Here is a 22,083-nt window from a genome sequence, read left to right on the forward strand (position 1 = left end):
AAGCAAAGAGAAATGACAGTCCATCATTACATTAAGATATGAAGGTCAGTCAATCCGGAAAATGTCAAAAACTTTGAAAGTTTCTTCAAGTGCAGTCACAAAAACCATCAAGCACTATGATGAAACTGGCTCTCACGAGGACCGCCACAGGGAATGGAAGACCCAGAGTTACCTCTACTGCAGAGGCTACGTTCATTAGAGTTACCAGCCTCAGAAATTGCAGGCCAAATAAATGCTTCACAGAGTTTAAGTAACAGACACATCTCAACATCAACTGTTCAGAGGAGAATGTGTGAATCAGGCCTTTATGGTCGAATTGCTGCAAAGAAACCACTTCTAAAGGACCAATAAGAAGAGACTTGCTTGGACCAAGAAACACGAGAAATGGACATTAGACCATTTGGAAATCTGTCCTTTGGTGTGATGAGTCCAAATTTGAGATTTTTGGTTCTCACTGCCGTGTCTTTGTGAGACGCAGAGTAGGTGAACGGATGATCTCCGCATGTGTGGTTCCTACCGTGAAGCACGGAGGAGGAGGTGTGATGGTGCTTTGCTGGTGACATTGTCTGTGATTTATTTAGAATTGAAGGCACATTTAACCAGCATGGCTACCACAGCATTCTACAGTGATATGCCATCCCATCTGGTTTGCACTTAGTGGGACTATCATTTGTTTTTCAACAGGACAATGACCCAAAACACACCTCCAGGCTGTGTAAGGGCTATTTGACCAAGAAGGACAGTGACGGAGTGCTGCATCAGATGACCTGGCCTCCACAATCACCCGATTGAGATGGTTTGGACCGTGCAGTGACGGAAAAGCAGCAGTGCTCAGCATATGTGGGAACTGCTTAAAGACTGTTGTAAAAGCATTCCTCATGAAGCTTTTTGAGAGAATGCCAAGAGTGTGCAAAGCTGTCATCAAGCCAAAGGGTGGCTACTTTGAATAATCTAAAATCTAAAATATGTTTTTATTTATCACTTTTTTTGGTTACTACATTATTCCATATGTGTTATTTCATAGCTTCAATGTCTTCACTATTATTCTACAATGTAGAAAATAGTAAAAATAAGGACAAACCCTTGAATGAGTAGGTGTGTCCAAACTTTTGAATGGTGCTGTATATCGGAACAGATGTACAAACACTTATATATAATATATACTAGAAAAAAAATAGATGGAGAGACACAGAGAGAAACAAGTGGACAGATATGAGACAGATAGCATTGTATATAATAATCCAAAAACAGATCAGAGATCATTAATAATCCAAGATATCAGAGATCATTAATAATCCAACAGATCAGAGATCATTAATAATCAAAAACAGATCAGAGATCATTAATAATCCAACACAGATCAGAGATCATTAATAATCCAACACAGATCAGAGATCATTAATAATCCAAGAGATCAGAGATCATTAATAATCCAAGAGATCAGAGATCATTAATAATCCAAGAGATCAGAGATCATTAATAATCCAAGAGATCAGAGATCATTAATAATCCAACACAGATCAGAGATCATTAATAATCCAACACAGATCAGAGATCATTAATAATCCAAGAGATCAGAGATCATTAATAATCCAAGAGATCAGAGATCATTAATAATCCAAGAGATCAGAGATCATTAATAATCCAACAGATCAGAGATCATTAATAATCCAACACAGATCAGAGATCATTAATAATCCAAAACAGATCAGAGATCATTAATAATCCAAAAGAGATCAGAGATCATTAATAATACAAAAACAGATCAGAGATCATTAATAATCCAAAACAGATCAGAGATCATTAATAATCCAAGAGATCAGAGATCATTAATAATCCAACAGATCAGAGATCATTAATAATCCAAGAGATCAGAGATCATTAATAATCCAACAGATCAGAGATCATTAATAATCCAACACAGATCAGAGATCATTAATAATCCAAAAACAGATCAGAGATCATTAATAATCCAAGAGATCAGAGATCATTAATAATCCAAGAGATCAGAGATCATTAATAATCCAAGAGATCAGAGATCATTAATAATCCAACAGATCAGAGATCATTAATAATCCAACACAGATCAGAGATCATTAATAATCCAAAACAGATCAGAGATCATTAATAATCCAAAAGAGATCAGAGATCATTAATAATACAAAAACAGATCAGAGATCATTAATAATCCAAAACAGATCAGAGATCATTAATAATCCAAAACAGATCAGAGATCATCAATAATCCAAAACAGATCAGAGATCATTAATAATCCAAAACAGATCAGAGATCATTAATAATCCAACACAGATCAGAGATCATTAATAATCCAACACAGATCAGAGATCATTAATAATCAAAAACAGATCAGAGATCATTAATAATCCAACACAGATCAGAGATCATTAATAATCCAAAAACAGATCAGAGATCATTAATAATCCAACACAGATCAGAGATCATTAATAATCCAAAACAGATCAGAGATCATTAATAATCCAAAACAGATCAGAGATCATTAATAATCCAAAAACAGATCAGAGATCATTAATAATCCAAAAACAGATCAGAGATCATTAATAATCCAAAACAGATCAGAGATCATTAATAATCCAACACAGATCAGAGATCATTAATAATCCAAAACAGATCAGAGATCATTAATAATCCAAAAACAGATCAGAGATCATTAATAATCCAACACAGATCAGAGATCATTAATAATCCAACACAGATCAGAGATCATTAATAATCAAAAACAGATCAGAGATCATTAATAATCCAACACAGATCAGAGATCATTAATAATCAAAAACAGATCAGAGATCATTAATAATCCAACAGATCAGAGATCATTAATAATCCAAAACAGATCAGAGATCATTAATAATCCAAAAACAGATCAGAGATCATTAATAATCCAAAACAGATCAGAGATCATTAATAATCCAACACAGATCAGAGATCATTAATAATCCAACACAGATCAGAGATCATTAATAATCCAAAACAGATCAGAGATCATTAATAATCCAAAAACAGATCAGAGATCATTAATAATCCAAAAACAGATCAGAGATCATTAATAATCCAACACAGATCAGAGATCATTAATAATCCAACACAGATCAGAGATCATTAATAATCCAACACAGATCAGAGATCATTAATAATCCAAAAGAGATCAGAGATCATTAATAATCCAAAAACAGATCAGAGATCATTAATAATCCAACAGATCCCGAGATCAACTCAACAATATAGGTAATTGAATCATGACTCACTGGAGCTTCGTCGCCTGCAGCCAATACGAAGAGGCTGACCTTCAGGTAACCTTTGGCCCCGGCCGAGAGGTCGTCTGGGTCAGAGAGGAGGAGCCACTTCCTCAAGAAGGCGTGTCCTAGAGGACAAAGAGCATTGTGGGAGAATGAGTACTTCCTACTTATGGCTGATAGTACAGCTGAATTACGTTGAAATTATTAGGACATTGATAATGAATGATTTGATATGATTGCAATTTGTTCCATCAAAATACATTTTGAAGTTAAATACACACGTACCAAATAAGAAAATACAAGATAAATGGGTTTCCATCTGATTTTCAACTTTACTGAGGATTTTCTCACCCAAAATAAATGGTCTTGGCACGTGCGCTGTTGGCTAGAGCCTCTACATGATGATATCATAATCCAGATCAAAGAGCGAGATTATTTTTATCTGTCAAACATCAGCCAAGCATCGATTATCGTGCCACCCAAATCAAACCCGCAATATTTATTGGAAAAGAGCAGCAAGCTCATCGCCGTGCACACTTTCACCACTCTGTGAAGTTCACCGTCATCTCCCTCATTCACCATCATCACCATCATTCACCGTCATCACCATCATCTCCATCATCATCATCATTCACCATCATTCATCATCACCATCATTCACCATCATCACCATCATTCACCATCATTCACCATCATTCACCATCATCACCATCATTCACCATCATCACCATCATCACCATCATCACCATCATCACCATCATCATTCACCATCATCACCATCATTCACCATCATTCACCATCATCACCATCATTCACCATCATTCACCATCATCACCATCATTCACCATCACCATCATCACCATCATTCACCATCATCACCATCATTCACCATCATCACCATCATTCACCATCATCACCATCATCTCCATCATCACCATCATTCACCATCATCACCATCATTCACCGTCATCACCATCATTCACCATCATCACCATCATTCACCATCATCACCATCATCTCCATCATCACCATCATTCACCATCATCACCATCATTCACCGTCATCACCATCATTCACCATCATCACCATCATTCACCATCATCACCATCATTCACCATCACCATCATCACCATCATTCACCATCATCACCATCATTCACCATCATCACCATCATCTCCATCATCACCATCATCACCATCATCACCATCATCATTCACCATCATCTCCATCATCACCATCATCACCATCATCACCATCATTCACCATCATCACCATCATCTCCATCATCACCATCATTCACCATCATCACCATCATTCACCATCACCATCATCACCATCATTCACCATCATCACCATCATTCACCATCATCACCATCATCTCCATCATCACCACCATCACCATCATTCACCATCATCACCATCATTCACCATCATCACCATCATTCACCATCATCACCATCATTCACCATCATTCACCATCATTCACCATCATCACCATCATCACCATCATTCACCACCATCACCATCATTCACCATCACCATCATCACCATCATTCACCATCATCACCATCATCACCATCATCACCATCATCTCCATCATCACCATCATCTCCATCATTCACCATCATTCACCATCATCACCATCATCACCATCATTCACCATCATCACCATCATTCACCATCATCACCATCATTCACCATCATTCACCATCATTCATCATCACCATCATCTCCATCATTCACCACCATCACCATCATTCACCATCACCATCATCACCATCATTCACCATCATCACCATCATTCACCATCATCACCATCATCTCCATCATCACCATCATCTCCATCATTCACCATCATTCACCATCATCTCCATCATCACCATCATTCACCATCTCCATCATCACCACCATCACCATCATTCACCATCATCACCATCATTCACCATCATCACCATCATTCACCATCACCATCATCTCCATCATCACCATCATTCACCATCATCACCATCATTCACCATCATCTCCATCATCACCATCATTCACCATCATTCACCATCATCACCATCATTCACCATCACCATCATCACCATCATCATCACCATCATCACCATCATCACCATCATTCACCATCATCACCATCATTCACCATCATTCACCATCACCACCATCATTCACCATCACCATCATCACCATCATCACCATCATCACCATCATTCACCATCATTCACCATCATCACCATCATTCACCATCATTCACCATCATCACCATCATTCACCATCACCATCATCATCATCACCACCATCATCACCATCATCACCATCATTCACCATCACCATCATTCACCATCATCACCATCATTCACCATCATTCACCATCATCACCATCATTCACCATCATTCACCATCACCATCATTCACCATCATCACCATCATTCACCATCATTCACCATCATCACCATCATTCACCATCACCATCATCATCATCACCACCATCATCACCATCATCACCATCATTCACCATCACCATCATCACCATCATCTCCATCATCACCATCATCACCATCATCTCCATCATTCACCATCATCACCATCAGCACCATCATCACCATCATCACCATCATCTCCATCATTCACCATCATTCACCACCATCTCCATCATTCACCATCATTCACCACCATCTCCATCATTCACCATCATTCACCACCATCACCATCATCACCATCATTCACCATCATCACCATCATCACCACCATCATTCACCATCACCACCATCACCACCATCACCATCATCACCATCATCACCATCATTCACCATCATCACCATCATTCACCACCATCAGTCACCATCATCTCCATCATCACCATCATTCACCATCATTCACCATCACCATCATTCACCATCACCATCATTCACCATCACCATCATTCACCATCACCATCATTCACCATCACCATCATTCACCATCACCATCATCACCACCATCACCATCACCATCATTCACCATCACCATCATTCACCATCACCATCATTCACCATCATTCACCATCATCACCATCATCACCACCATCATTCACCATCACCACCATCACCACCATCTCCATCATTCACCATCACCATCATTCACCATCATCTCCATCATTCACCATCATCACCACCATCACCATCATTCACCATCATTCACCATCATTCACCATCACCATCATCACCACCATCACCATCATTCACCATCATTCACCATCATTCACCATCACCATCATCACCACCATCACCATCATTCACCATCACCATCATTCACCATCACCATCATTCACCATCACCATCATTCACCATCACCATCATCATCACCATCATTCACCATCATTCACCATCATTCATCATCACCATCATCTCCATCATTCACCACCATCACCATCATCACCATCATCACCATCATTCACCATCATCTCCATCATCACCATCATTCACCATCATTCATCATCACCATCATCTCCATCATTCACCATCATCACCATCATCACCATCATCACCATCATTCACCATCATCACCATCATTCACCACCATCACCATCATTCACCATCATTCACCATCATCACCATCATCACCATCATTCACCATCATTCATCATCACCATCATCTCCACCATCACCATCATTCACCATCATTCACCATCATCACCATCATTCACCATCATTCACCATCATCACCATCATTCACCACCATCACCATCATTCACCATCATTCACCATCATCACCATCATTCACCATCATCACCATCATTCACCATCATTCACCATCATCACCATCATTCACCATCATCACCACCATCACCATCATTCACCATCATCACCACCATCACCATCATTCACCATCATCACCATCATTCACCATCATCACCACCATCACCATCATTCACCATCTCCATCATCACCACCATCACCACCATCACCATCATTCACCATCATCACCATCATTCACCATCATCACCACCATCACCATCATTCACCATCTCCATCATCACCATCATCACCATCATTCACCATCATCACCATCATTCACCATCATCACCATCATTCACCATCATTCACCATCATCACCATCATTCACCATCATCACCACCATCACCATCATCACCATCATCACCATCATTCACCATCATCTCCATCATTCACCATCATTCACCACCATCAGTCACCATCATCTCCATCATCACCATCATTCACCATCATTCACCATCACCATCATTCACCATCACCATCATTCACCATCACCATCATTCACCATCACCATCATCACCACCATCACCATCATTCACCATCACCATCATTCACCATCACCATCATTCACCATCACCATCATTCACCATCACCATCATCACCACCATCACCATCATTCACCATCATTCACCATCATTCACCATCACCATCATCACCACCATCACCATCATTCACCATCATTCACCACCATCACCATCATCACCACCATCACCATCATTCACCATCACCATCATTCACCATCACCATCATTCACCATCACCATCATTCACCATCACCATCATCACCACCATCACCATCATTCACCATCATCACCATCATCACCATCATTCATCATCACCATCATTCACCACCATCACCATCATCACCATCATTCACCATCATGTATTTCATCTGTAGCCTAATAAACCGCGTGATTTCCAGACCGCACTGTAGGCTGTAGGCTATATAACTGTAGGCTATATAACTGTAGGCTATATAACTGTAGGCTATATAACTGTAGGCTATATAACTGTAGGCTATATAACTGTAGACTATATAACTGTAGGCTATATAACTGTAGGCTATATAACTGTAGGCTATATAACTGTAGGCTATATAACTGTAGGCTATATAACTGTAGGCTATATAACTGTAGGCTATATAACTGTAGGCTATATAACTGTAGGCTATATAACTCTAGGCTATATAACTGTAGGCTATATAACTGTAGGCTATATAACTGTAGGCTATATAACTGTAGGCTATATAACTGTAGGCTATATAACTGTAGGCTATATAACTGTAGGCTATATAACTGTAGGCTATATAACTGTAGGCTATATAACTGTAGGCTATATAACTGTAGGCTATATAACTGTAGGCTATATAACTCTAGGCTATATAACTGTAGGCTATATAACTGTAGGCTATATAACTGTAGGCTATATAACTGTAGGCTATATAACTGTAGGCTATATAACTGTAGGCTATATAACTGTAGGCTATATAACTCTAGGCTATATAACTGTAGGCTATATAACTGTAGGCTATATAACTGTAGGCTATATAACTGTAGGCTATATAACTGTAGGCTATATAACTGTAGGCTATATAACTGTAGGCTATATAACTGTAGGCTATATAACTGTAGGCTATATAACTGTAGGCTATATAACTGTAGGCTATATAACTGTAGGCTATATAACTGTAGGCTATATAACTGTAGGCTATATAACTGTAGGCTATATAACTGTAGGCTATATAACTGTAGGCTATATAACTGTAGGCTATATAACTGTAGGCTATATAACTGTAGGCTATATAACTGTAGGCTATATAACTGTAGGCTATATAACTGTAGGCTATATAACTGTAGGCTATATAACTGTAGGCTATATAACTGTAGGCTATATAACTGTAGGCTATATAACTGTAGGCTATATAACTGTAGGCTATATAACTGTAGGCTATATAACGAGTTAAAACGTTCAACTGAAGGCCAGTCGCATCCTGGAGGTGATTCTGGCTGATAAAAGCATCAGAAACTATGATGATAACAGGAGATTAGAGTAACAACAACAGGAGATTAGAGTAACAACAACAGGAGATTAGAGTAATAACCAACATGATAACATGATATTAGAGTAATAACCAACATGATAACATGATATTAGAGTAATAACCAACATGATAACATGAGATTAGAGTAATAACCAACATCAAATTACAGCCAGATCGTTTGCTTGTAAAACTGTGATGACAACAGGCAACAAACAAAGACAACCAACATACATGATAATAACATGAGATTAAATAGATTAAATAGTGAAAGTTGTCATCAAGGAAAGGGGTGTCTACTTCGAAGAATGTAAAATATATTTTGATTTGTGTAACATTTTTTTGGTTACTACATGATTCCACATGTGTTATTTCATAGATTTGATGTCTTCACTATTATTCACTATTATTCTACAATGTAGAAAATAGTAAAAAAATAAGGACAAACCCTTGAATGAGTAGGTGTGTCCAAACCTTTGACTGGTACTGTATATATTTAGTTTACCAAATACTGTTCGGTTTCCATCACAGCTGTCGTGACTTTTTTTTAATACAGTATGACTTTACTTTGACTTTGCTTTGACTTTACAGTATGACTTTACAGTATGACTTTACAGTTTGACTTTACAGTATGACTTTACAGTATGACTTTACTTTGACTTTACAGTATGACTTTACTTTGACTTTACATACATTAAGGGAAGAATTCGGCAGTACCTGTATGGTTAGTGAGAAAGTCCATATTGCAAATGTACGGTCCCTTACTAGACGTCCGAAATCGTTTGTAAAATTCGCGGACGGCGTCGGGCCGAAAGGCAGGGCCGGACCTACCAGGAAGTCATCAAATGAACGTTGTCGGACATTCGGTTTCCGTTTACAAAAATAATAAGATTTATGTCATTTTTCCCATGTCCCGGAAATTCCCACAAGAGGGCATAAGCAATCATATGGCTATTGCTACAAAACATCACGATTCACGACGGGGCCTTATCTCGAAAACTGAAAATATTTAGAAGCCGAAACTCGGTGAGCGTAGGGGCGGCATAATGGGCAGTTGGCCCGAACAAGATGGCGTCTAGGCCTCAACGGTTTTTGAGTTATGGCCATTTATCTGGGATTAAAGGTCCAAAATGAAAATAGAGAAATTATTTTTCCACTTCACGTCAAAGTCAAGGAGCCTCCGGTGTCAATAAAAAAGAACCAGCCATTTATCTATCGTCATTTAAGAGAAATCGTATAACGACACCTTGGTGATGTTCACGGATAGGTGTTTTTTTTTTTTTCAACGGTTACAGATCCAGTTGCAGGTTGTTCTTACGAATCTTTTTAAAGTGTGCTGCGGAGCTCTGCGAGATTTCTGTGATTTTCTATGATTTTCTGAAATAACACACACTCACTAAACCCTCCGTAAATAACTCAGTTCTTAACGTAAAGACTTAAAACTCGGGATTCTGTAAAGGCATACCCCAATCATGATATGAGTTTATTTATAGCTTCCTGTGCCAACCGGAAGTGCCTTTAATGGTGTCACAGTGGCAGTTTCCATGGGTTAAAAGGTCAGATCTTTTCAAAACTTCATATGTGTGACTAGGTAACCCTCATGAACTGTAAATCAGTCATTTCTCCCAGCAGATGTCAAAGAAAAGCTCTCACACGCACACACAGCAAGGATGGAGTGAAAAAGTGTGGTTCTTAAAGACACAGAGAGCAGGCAATGGCATAAACATAATGTCTAGGCCGTGCCGAGTTCAACGAGATATCCCGCTTGACCGTAGCTCGCTCGGTCTGAGCGCAGCGACCATTAGAAAAGTAGGCCCAAAATGAAGCCTGCCCCACAACGTCATTTGCTTTTGGGTGACAGTGAGAGAACCGTTAGGGTGAGAAGCACAATTCGACCTCAGGTATGTTCCTAAGGTCCTTCCGATCCGTGCAAGCCTAACGTTGACAGTGTGGCATTAACCCTTAATAGTTAAAAGATGGTGTTTACTTCAAAAGTTTGCATTGATTTCTCTCCCCATAGGAATACATTGCCTTTACCCCTAAATTCAACCTGAAGTCTATATGGGTTATGAATGCCGTATGAACCTGTCTTTGGTAACAGTCCATCAGGCCAGTATGAGGTCTACCTGTGTTGATTCTAAGCTTCCTGGACCAACCGGAAGTGGTTAAAATCACCCTAAAAGTGTTTTTCCATTACCTGCCTGCAGTTTGATAGACATAGTGCATTCAACCCTGTGTAAATCAGTCAATTCTTAACGTAAGGACTTAAAACTCAGGATTCTGTAAAAGAATAGCCCAGTGAGGATATGTGTTGACTTATAGCTTCCTGTGACAACCGGAAGTGCCTTAATTGGTGTCTCAGGGGCTGTTTCGAGGGGTTAAAAAGTCAGATCTGTCCAAAACTTCATATGTGTGATTAGGCAACCCCCATGAACTGTAAATCAGTCATTTTTCCATAAAATTTCAAAGGAAAACTAAATCACACAGACACACAACTTGGAAGGAGGGACGTATTGGGGGTTGTAGAGACAGACAGTGCCTCCAATAGTTAGCTTTGTTCGAGCTAAAAAGAACCGTCAGACCTAGAGTTCCGAAACTTTAGAAACCTGTTCTAGACCTCGGGTCGATAGTGCGTGGTGAGTTAGGTGGCTCTAGAAGGTTCTCGGACCGAGAAATAGCCTCGTACATTTGCAATGACTTCAATTCATTTTGACCATTACGAAAATGGCGACATTTAGAAAAGTCTCAGAGACACAAGACTAGGTGCATTGAAACCGGCTCGGCCCATAGAGACGGACCCCAACGTTTCGGTCCGATAGCTCATTCAAGGACCCCATAGCAAGGCATGGAAAAAGTGGATTTTCAGCACCAATTAGGGTTTTACTCGGGCACCGAAGGACCTATTGAGCCGAAACTCGGGATTCGGGGTCGCCTCACATAGGCCTTCACATAATGTCTGACCTGGACCCGCAGCTAGAACGTAACTATGTGTTTTACGTTTTTATTATGTTTTAAACTAATGGCGCTGTGAATTATGGGCCTGCTCTGACATATGTGATAGTTGGCTTCTAAATGAGTTGGAAAAAGTGGGTTTGGTGTCAATTGGTATCAGTTTGGTGTCAGAATGACATCTAATTGACTGGTGGACACTGACTTGCTAGTTGACTTTTGTACATTAGCAATATGTTTAAACGGAGAGGACCATCACCAAAATGGCATTCTGAAATCAACACAAAAATGGCATCACCATAGTCTCCAGGCTGTGCAGAGTTCAACGAGACGCCCCGCTTGACCGTAGCTCGCTCTGAGTGCAGCGACCTTGAAAAAAAGAAGGCGCAAAAGGAAGCCTGGCCCTCAATGTCATTTGCTTTTGGGTGACAGTGAGAGAACCGTTAGGTGAGAAGCACAATTCGACCTCAGGTACGTTCCTAAGGTCCTTCCGATCCGTGCAAGCCTAACGTTGACCGTGTGGCATTAACCCTTAATAGTTAAAAGAAGGTGTTTACTTCAAATAGTTTGCATTGATTTCTCTCCCCATAGGAATACATTGCCTTTACCCCTAAATTCAACCTGAAGTCTATATGGGTTATGAATGCCGTATGAACCTGTCTTTGGTAACAGTCCATCAGGCCAGTATGAGGTCTACCTGTGTTGATTCTAGGCTTCCTGGACCAACCGGAAGTGGTTAAAATCACCCTAAAAGTGTTTTTCCATTACCTGCCTGCAGTTTGATAGACATAGTGCATTCAACCCTGTGTAAATCAGTCAATTCTTAACGTAAGGACTTAAAACTCAGGATTCTGTAAGTTTCTATGTCAATCAAGACATGGGTTTACTTATAGCTTCCTGTGCCAACCGGAAGTGCCTTTAATGATGTCACAGTGGCAGTTTCCAAGGGTTAAAAAGGTCAGATCTTTTCAAAACTTCATATGTGTGACTAGGTAACCCTCATGAACTGTAAATCAGTCATTTCTCCCAACAGATGTCAAAGAAAAGCTCTCACACGCACACACAGCAAGGATGGAGTGAAAAGTGCGGTTCTCAAAGACACAGAGAGCAGGCAATGGCATAAACATAATCTCTAGGCCGTGCCGAGTTCAACGAGATATCCCGCTTGACCGTAGCTCGCTCGGTCTGAGCGCAGCGACCATTAGAAAAGTAGGCCCAAAATGAAGCCTGCCCCACAACGTCATTTGCTTTTGGGTGACAGTGAGAGAACCGTTAGGGTGAGAAGCACAATTCGACCTCAGGTACGTTCCTAAGGTCCTTCCGATCCGTGCAAGCCTAACCTTGACCGTGTGGCATTAACCCTTAATAGTTAAAAGAAGGTGTTTACTTCAAATAGTTTGCATTGATTTCTCTCCCCATAGGAATACATTGCCTGCACCCCTAAATTCAACCTGAAGTCTATATGGGTTATGAATGCCGTATGAACCTGTCTTTGGTAACAGTCCATCAGGCCAGTATGAGGTCTACCTGTGTTGATTCTAGGCTTCCTGGACCAACCGGAAGTGGTTAAAATCACCCTAAAAGTGTTTTTCCATTACCTGCCTGCAGTTTGATAGACATAGTGCATTCAACCCTGTGTAAATCAGTCAATTCTTAACGTAAGGACTTAAAACTCAGGATTCTGTAAGTTTCTATGTCAATCAAGACATGGGTTTACTTATAGCTTCCTGTGCCAACCGGAAGTGCCTTTAATGATGTCACAGTGGCAGTTTCAAGGGTTAAAAAGGTCAGATCTTTTCAAAACTTCATATGTGTGACTAGGTAACCCTCATGAACTGTAAATCAGTCATTTCTCCCAACAGATGTCAAAGAAAAGCTCTCACACGCACACACAGCAAGGCTGGAGTGAAAAAAGTGCGGTTCTCAAAGACACAGAGAGCAGGCAATGGCATAAACATAATCTCTAGGCCGTGCCGAGTTCAACGAGATATCCCGCTTGACCGTAGCTCGCTCGGTCTAAGCGCAGCGACCATTAGAAAATTAGGCCCAAAATGAAGCCTGCCCCACAACGTCATTTGCTTTTGGGTGACAGTGAGAGAACCGTTAGGGTGAGAAGCACAATTCGACCTCAGGTACGTTCCTAAGGTCCTTCCGATCCGTGCAAGCCTAACGTTGACCGTGTGGCATTAACCCTTAATAGTTAAAAGAAGGTGTTTACTTCAAATAGTTTGCATTGACTTCTCTCCCCATAGGAATACATTGCCTGCACCCCTAAATTCAACCTGAAGTCTATATGGGTTATGAATGCCGTATGAACCTGTCTTTGATGACAGTCCATCAGGCCAGTATGAGGTCTACCTGTGTTGATTCTAAGCTTCCTGGACCAACCGGAAGTGGTTAAAATCACCCTAAAAGTGTTTTTCCATTACCTGCCTGCAGTTTGATAGACATAGTGCATTCAACCCTGTGTAAATCAGTCAATTCTTAACGTAAGGACTTAAAACACAGGATTCTGTAAAAGCATAGCCCAGTGAGGATATGTGTTGACTTATAGCTTCCTGTGCCAACCGGAAGTGCCTTAATTGGTGTCTCAGGGGCTGTTTCGAGGGGTTAAAAAGTCAGATCTGTCCAAAACTTCATATGTGTGATTAGGCAACCCCCATGAACTGTAAATCAGTCATTTTTCCCATAAAATTTCAAAGGAAAACTAAATCACACAGACACACAACTTGGAAGGAGGGACGTATTGGGGGTTGTAGAGACAGACAGTGCCTCCAATAGTTAGCTTTGTTCGAGCTAAAAGAACCGTCAGACCTAGAGTTCCGAAACTTTAGAAACCTGTTCTAGACCTCGGGTCGATAGTGCGTGGTGAGTTAGGTGGCTCTAGAAGGTTCTCGGACCGAGAAATAGCCTCGTACATTTGCAATGATTTCAATTCATTTTGACCATTACGAAAATGGCGACATTTAGAAAAGTCTCAGAGACACAAGACTAGGTGCATTGGAACCGGCTCGGCCCATAGAGACGGACCCCAACGTTTCGGTCCGATAGCTCATTCAAGGACCCCATAGCAAGGCATGGAAAAAAGTGGATTTTCAGCACCAATTAGGGTTTTACTCGGGCACCGAAGGACCTATCGAGCCGAAACTCGGGATTCGGGTTGCCTCACATAGGCCTTCACATAATGTCTGACCTGGACCCGCAGCTAGAACGTAACTATGTGTTTTACGTTTTTATTATGTTTTAAACTAAAGGCGCTGTGAATTATGGGCCTGCTCTGACATATATGATAGTTGGCTTCTAAATGAGTTGGAAAAAGTGGGTTTGGTGTCAATTGGTATCAGTTTGGTGTCAAAATGACATCTAATTGACTGATGGACACTGACTTGCTAGTTGACTTTTGTACATTAGCAATATGTTTAAACGGAGAGGGACCATCACCAAAAGTGACATTCTGAAATCAACCCTAACGAGCCATGGAGATGAACCAGAATCACTGCCCAGCTATCCCGAGTTCATCGGGCCAGTCAATTTCACATTCCTGCAGGATTTTTATAGCATGACAAATTCGTGATGGTACCTGCCCATTGAACCATATTGCAAATGCACAGTGACTTTGCAAAAGTGAGAAAACATAAACAAATGGACATGATGAAATCAACACAACAGGTGATGGAAATGTACAACTATCACTGCTCAGCCATCCTGTGTTCATCAGACCAGTCAATTTTGCATTTTTGAGCATGTCAAATTTCATATGGTAAATGCACATTGAAACATATTGCAAATGCGCGCGCACTTGCAATATGATTCTATAGTGAAAAACATCACCTAATGGACATGATGAAATCAACACAACGAGTGATGGAAATGTACAACTATCACTGCTCGGCCATCCTGTGTCCATCAGACCAGTCAATTTTGCATTTTTGAGCATTTCAAATTTCATATGGTAAATGCACATTGAAACATATTGCAAATGCGCGCACTTGCAATATGATTCTATAGTGTAAAAACATCACCTAATGGACATGATGAAATCAACACAACGAGTGATGGAAATGTACAACTATCACTGCTCGGCCATCCTGTGTCCATCAGACCAGTCAATTTTGCATTTTTGAGCATGTCAAATTTCATATGGTAAATGCACATTGAAACATATTGCAAATGCGCGCGCACTTGCAATATGATTCTATAGTGTAAAAACATCACCTAATGGACATGATGAAATCAACACAACGAGTGATGGAAATGTACAACTATCACTGCTCGGCCATCCTGTGTTCCCATAGCGAGCATTAATATCAGAATGACCGGTAAATGCATTTACAACCATATTTTTATTTTTGGGTTACCAGTTGCACAACAATGCACGTGCATTTGCAATATGATTCTATAGTGTAAAAACATCACCTAATGGACATGATGAAATCAACACAACAAGTGATGGAAATGTACAACTATCACTGCTCGGCCATCCTGTGTTCATCAGACCAGTCAATTTCACATTCCTGCAGGATTTTTATAGCATGACAAATTTGTGATGGTACCTGCCCATTGAACCATATTGCAAATGCACAGTGACTTTGCAAAAGTGAGAAAACATAAACAAATGGACATGATGAAATCAACACAACAGGTGATGGAAATGTACAACTATCACTGCTCAGCCATCCTGTGTTCATCAGACCAGTCAATTTTGCATTTTTGAGCATGTCAAATTTCATATGGTAAATGCACATTGAAACATATTGCAAATGCGCGCGCACTTGCAATATGATTCTATAGTGAAAAAAACATCACCTAATGGACATGATGAAATCAACACAACGAGTGATGGAAATGTACAACTATCACTGCTCGGCCATCCTGTGTCCATCAGACCAGTCAATTTTGCATTTTTGAGCATGTCAAATTTCATATGGTAAATGCACATTGAAACATATTGCAAATGCGCGCGCACTTGCAATATGATTCTATAGTGTAAAAACATCACCTAATGGACATGATGAAATCAACACAACGAGTGATGGAAATGTACAACTATCACTGCTCGGCCATCCTGTGTCCATCATACCAGTCAATTTTGCATTTTTGAGCATGTCAAATTTCATATGGTAAATGCACATTGAAACATATTGCAAATGCGCGCGCACTTGCAATATGATTCTATAGTGTAAAAACATCACCTAATGGACATGATGAAATCAACACAACGAGTGATGGAAATGTACAACTATCACTGCCCGGCCATCCTGTGTTCCCATAGCAAGCATTAATATCAGAATGACCGGTAAATGCATTTACAACCATATTTTAATTTTTGGGTTACCAGTTGCACAACAATGCACGTGCATTTGCAATATGATTCTATAGTGAAAAAACATCACCTAATGGACATGATGAAATCAACACAACAAGTGATGGAAATGTACAACTATCACTGCTCGGCCATCCTGTGTTCATCAGACCAGTCAATTTCACATTCCTGCAGGATTTTTATAGCATGACAAATTCGTGATGGTACCTGCCCATTGAACCATATTGCAAATGCACAGTGACTTTGCAAAAGTGAGAAAACATAAACAAATGGACATGATGAAATCAACACAACAGGTGATGGAAATGTACAACTATCACTGCTCAGCCATCCTGTGTTCATCAGACCAGTCAATTTTGCATTTTTGAGCATGTCAAATTTCATATGGTAAATGCACATTGAAACATATTGCAAATGCGCACGCACTTGCAATATGATTCTATAGTGAAAAAACATCACCTAATGGACATGATGAAATCAACACAACGAGTGATGGAAATGTACAACTATCACTGCTCGGCCATCCTGTGTCCATCAGACCAGTCAATTTTGCATTTTTGAGCATGTCAAATTTCATATGGTAAATGCACATTGAAACATATTGCAAATGCGCGCACTTGCAATATGATTCTATAGTGTAAAAACATCACCTAATGGACATGATGAAATCAACACAACGAGTGATGGAAATGTACAACTATCACTGCTCGGCCATCCTGTGTCCATCATACCAGTCAATTTTGCATTTTTGAGCATGTCAAATTTCATATGGTAAATGCACATTGAAACATATTGCAAATGCGCGCGCACTTGCAATATGATTCTATAGTGTAAAAACATCACCTAATGGACATGATGAAATCAACACAACGAGTGATGGAAATGTACAACTATCACTGCCCGGCCATCCTGTGTTCCCATAGCGAGCATTAATATCAGAATGACCGGTAAATGCATTTACAACCATATTTAAATTTTTGGGTTACCAGTTGCACAACAATGCACGTGCATTTGCAATATGATTCTATAGTGAAAAAACATCACCTAATGGACATGATGAAATCAACACAACAAGTGATGGAAATGTACAACTATCACTGCTCGGCCATCCTGTGTTCATCAGACCAGTCAATTTCACATTCCTGCAGGATTTTTATAGCATGACAAATTCGTGATGGTACCTGCCCATTGAACCATATTGCAAATGCACAGTGACTTTGCAAAAGTGAGAAAACATAAACAAATGGACATGATGAAATCAACACAACAGGTGATGGAAATGTACAACTATCACTGCTCAGCCATCCTGTGTTCATCAGACCAGTCAATTTAGCATTTTTGAGCATGTCAAATTTCATATGGTAAATGCACATTGAAACATATTGCAAATGCGCGCGCACTTGCAATATGATTCTATAGTGAAAAAACATCACCTAATGGACATGATGAAATCAACACAACGAGTGATGGAAATGTACAACTATCACTGCTCGGCCATCCTGTGTCCATCAGACCAGTCAATTTTGCATTTTTGAGCATGTCAAATTTCATATGGTAAATGCACATTGAAACATATTGCAAATGCGCGCGCACTTGCAATATGATTCTATAGTGTAAAAACATCACCTAATGGACATGATGAAATCAACACAACGAGTGATGGAAATGTACAACTATCACTGCCCGGCCATCCTGTGTTCCCATAGCGAGCATTAATATCAGAATGACCGGTAAATGCATTTACAACCATATTTTTATTTTTGGGTTACCAGTTGCACAACAATGCACGTGCATTTGCAATATGATTCTATAGTGAAAAACATCACCTAATGGACATGATGAAATCAACACAACGAGTGATGGAAATGTACAACTATCACTGCTCGGCCATCCTGTGTCCATCAGACCAGTCAATTTTGCATTTTTGAGCATTTCAAATTTCATATGGTAAATGCACATTGAAACATATTGCAAATGCGCGCGCACTTGCAATATGATTCTATAGTGTAAAAACATCACCTAATGGACATGATGAAATCAACACAACGAGTGATGGAAATGTACAACTATCACTGCCCGGCCATCCTGTGTTCCCATAGCGAGCATTAATATCAGAATGACCGGTAAATGCATTTACAACCATATTTTTATTTTTGGGTTACCAGTTGCACAACAATGCACGTGCATTTGCAATATGATTCTATAGTGAAAAAACATCACCTAATGGACATGATGAAATCAACACAACGAGTGATGGAAATGTACAACTATCACTGCTCGGCCATCCTGTGTCCATCAGACCAGTCAATTTGGCATTTTTGAGCATTTCAAATTTCATATGGTAAATGCACATTGAAACATATTGCAAATGCGCGCGCACTTGCAATATGATTCTATAGTGTAAAAACATCACCTAATGGACATGATGAAATCAACACAACGAGTGATGGAAATGTACAACTATCACTGCTCGGCCATCCTGTGTCCATCAGACCAGTCAATTTTGCATTTTTGAGCATTTCAAATTTCATATGGTAAATGCACATTGAAACATATTGCAAATGCGCGCGCACTTGCAATATGATTCTATAGTGTAAAAACATCACCTAATGGACATGATGAAGTCAACACAACGAGTGATGGAAAGGAACAACTATCACTGCCCGGCCATCCCGAGTTCATCAGGCCAGTCAATTTTGCATTTCTGCAGGATTTTTGAGCATGTCAAATTTCTTACGTCATTTGGCCCACAAAAAAAATCCTTATGCACAATTTAAAAAAATATATAAAAAAATATGATAATAAAATTGGACAAAAGTATATTCATACAGTTCTTACACATGTGTAATTGACAAAAAATTGAAAGAATTTCAAAAACGGTCCAGAAAGCACTTTTTAAGGGTGTGTGAAGTTTTTACAAAATTTTGACATTTTTGACTTTTGACTTTTGACTTCCTATGAAATCATATTGGAATTGGACAAAACATATTCCTTATGCGCATGTAAAAAAAAAAAATTATGATAATAAAATTGGACAAAAGTATATTCATACAGTTCTTACACATGTGTAATTGACAAAAATCGAAAGAATTTCAAAAAACGGTCCAGAAAGCACTTTTTTATGGGTGTGTGAAGTTTTTACAAAATTTTGACATTTTGACTTTTGACTTTTGACTTCCTATGAAATCATATTGGAATTGGACAAAACATATTCCTTATGCGCATATAAAAAAATTAAAAAAATTATGATAATAAAATTGGACAAAAGTATATTCATACAGTTCTTACACATGTGTAATTGACAAAAAATCGAAAGAATTTCGAAAAACGGTCCAGAAAGCACTTTTTATGGGTGTGTGAAGTTTTTACAAAATTTTGACATTTTTGACTTTTGACTTTTGACTTCCTATGAAATCATATTGGAATTGGACAAAACATATTCCTTATGCGCATATAAATTTTTTTAAAAAATTATGATAATAAAATTGGACAAAAGTATATTCATACAGTTCTTACACATGTGTAATTGACAAAAAAATCGAAAGAAGTTCGAAAACGGTCCAGAAAGCACTTTTTAAGGGGTGATAAGTTTTTGAAAAAAGTTCATTTTTTCAAAATTTTACTTTTGGACATTAATTTGGGTTACATATCCAATATGAAAAACCCCGGTGGAGCGCATTTTGCCCCCTGTTGAATTTTTAAAGTGTTACAACTGGCAATTACCATATGGCATTTGCAATACACTTTGGATGAATCAACGCCGAATTGGGTGGTATTGGCCAATGTGTATATGGTTTGTCCGATGCCAATGACATGCCATTCATTTTTGTCCAATACAGGGGGTATTCCCTTACAGTATGACTTTACTTTGACTTTACAGTATGACTTTACAGTATGATTTTACAGTATGACTTTACTTTGACTTTACTTTGACTTTACAGTATGACTTTACAGTATGACTTTACTTTGACTTTACAGTATGACTTTGCTTTGACTTTACAGTATGACTTTACAGTATGACTTTACAGTTTGACTTTACAGTTTGACTTTACAGTATGACTTTACTTTGACTTTACAGTATGACTTTACTTTGACTTTACAGTATGACTTCACAGGGGGGTTGTGGGTTTGTGCTTTGGCAAAGTGGGTGGGGTTATATCCTTCCTGTTTGGCCCTGTCCGGGGGTGTCCTCGGATGGGGCCACAGTGTCTCCTGACCCCTCCTGTCTCAGCCTCCAGTATTTATGCTGCAGTAGTTTGTGTCGGGGGGCTAGGGTCAGTTTGTTATATCTGGAATACTTCTCCTGTCCTATCCAGTGTCCTGTGTGAATTTAAGTATGCTCTCTCTAATTCTCTAATTCTTTCTTTCTCTCTCTCGGAGGACCTGAGCCCTAGGACCATGCCCCAGGACTACCTGACATGATGACTCCTTGCTGTCCCCAGTCCACCTGGCCGTGCTGCTAATCCAGTTTCAACTGTTCTGCCTGTGATTATTATTATTTGACCATGCTGGTCATTTATGAACATTTGAACATCTTGGCCATGTTCTGTTATAATCTCCACCCGGCACAGCCAAAAGAGGACTGGCCACCCCACATAGCCTGGTTCCTCTCTAGGTTTCTTCCTAGGTTTTGGCCTTTCTCGGGAGTTTTTCCTAGCCACCGTGCTTCTACACCTGCATTGCTTGCTGTTTGGGGTTTTAGGCTGGGTTTCTGTACAGCACT

The 22,083-nt window shown here is 39.6% G+C and overlaps 1 protein-coding gene across 5 annotated transcripts in view; it reads right to left on the reverse strand.

The window, feature by feature from the left end:
* The window catches only part of dysf (dysferlin, limb girdle muscular dystrophy 2B (autosomal recessive)), a 352,696-nt gene that overhangs the window by 261,415 nt on the left and 69,198 nt on the right, over positions 1-22,083 (reverse strand). For all 5 annotated transcript variants that reach the window (XM_052497966.1, XM_052497965.1, XM_052497963.1 and 2 more), the window contains exon 12: positions 3,285-3,400. In XM_052497966.1, coding sequence (XP_052353926.1) covers positions 3,285-3,400 — 116 coding nt within the window. The remainder of the gene's footprint in view (positions 1-3,284; positions 3,401-22,083) is intronic.

Source organism: Oncorhynchus keta, chromosome 35 (assembly GCF_023373465.1).
Source record: "Oncorhynchus keta strain PuntledgeMale-10-30-2019 chromosome 35, Oket_V2, whole genome shotgun sequence".
NCBI lineage: Eukaryota > Metazoa > Chordata > Actinopteri > Salmoniformes > Salmonidae > Oncorhynchus > Oncorhynchus keta.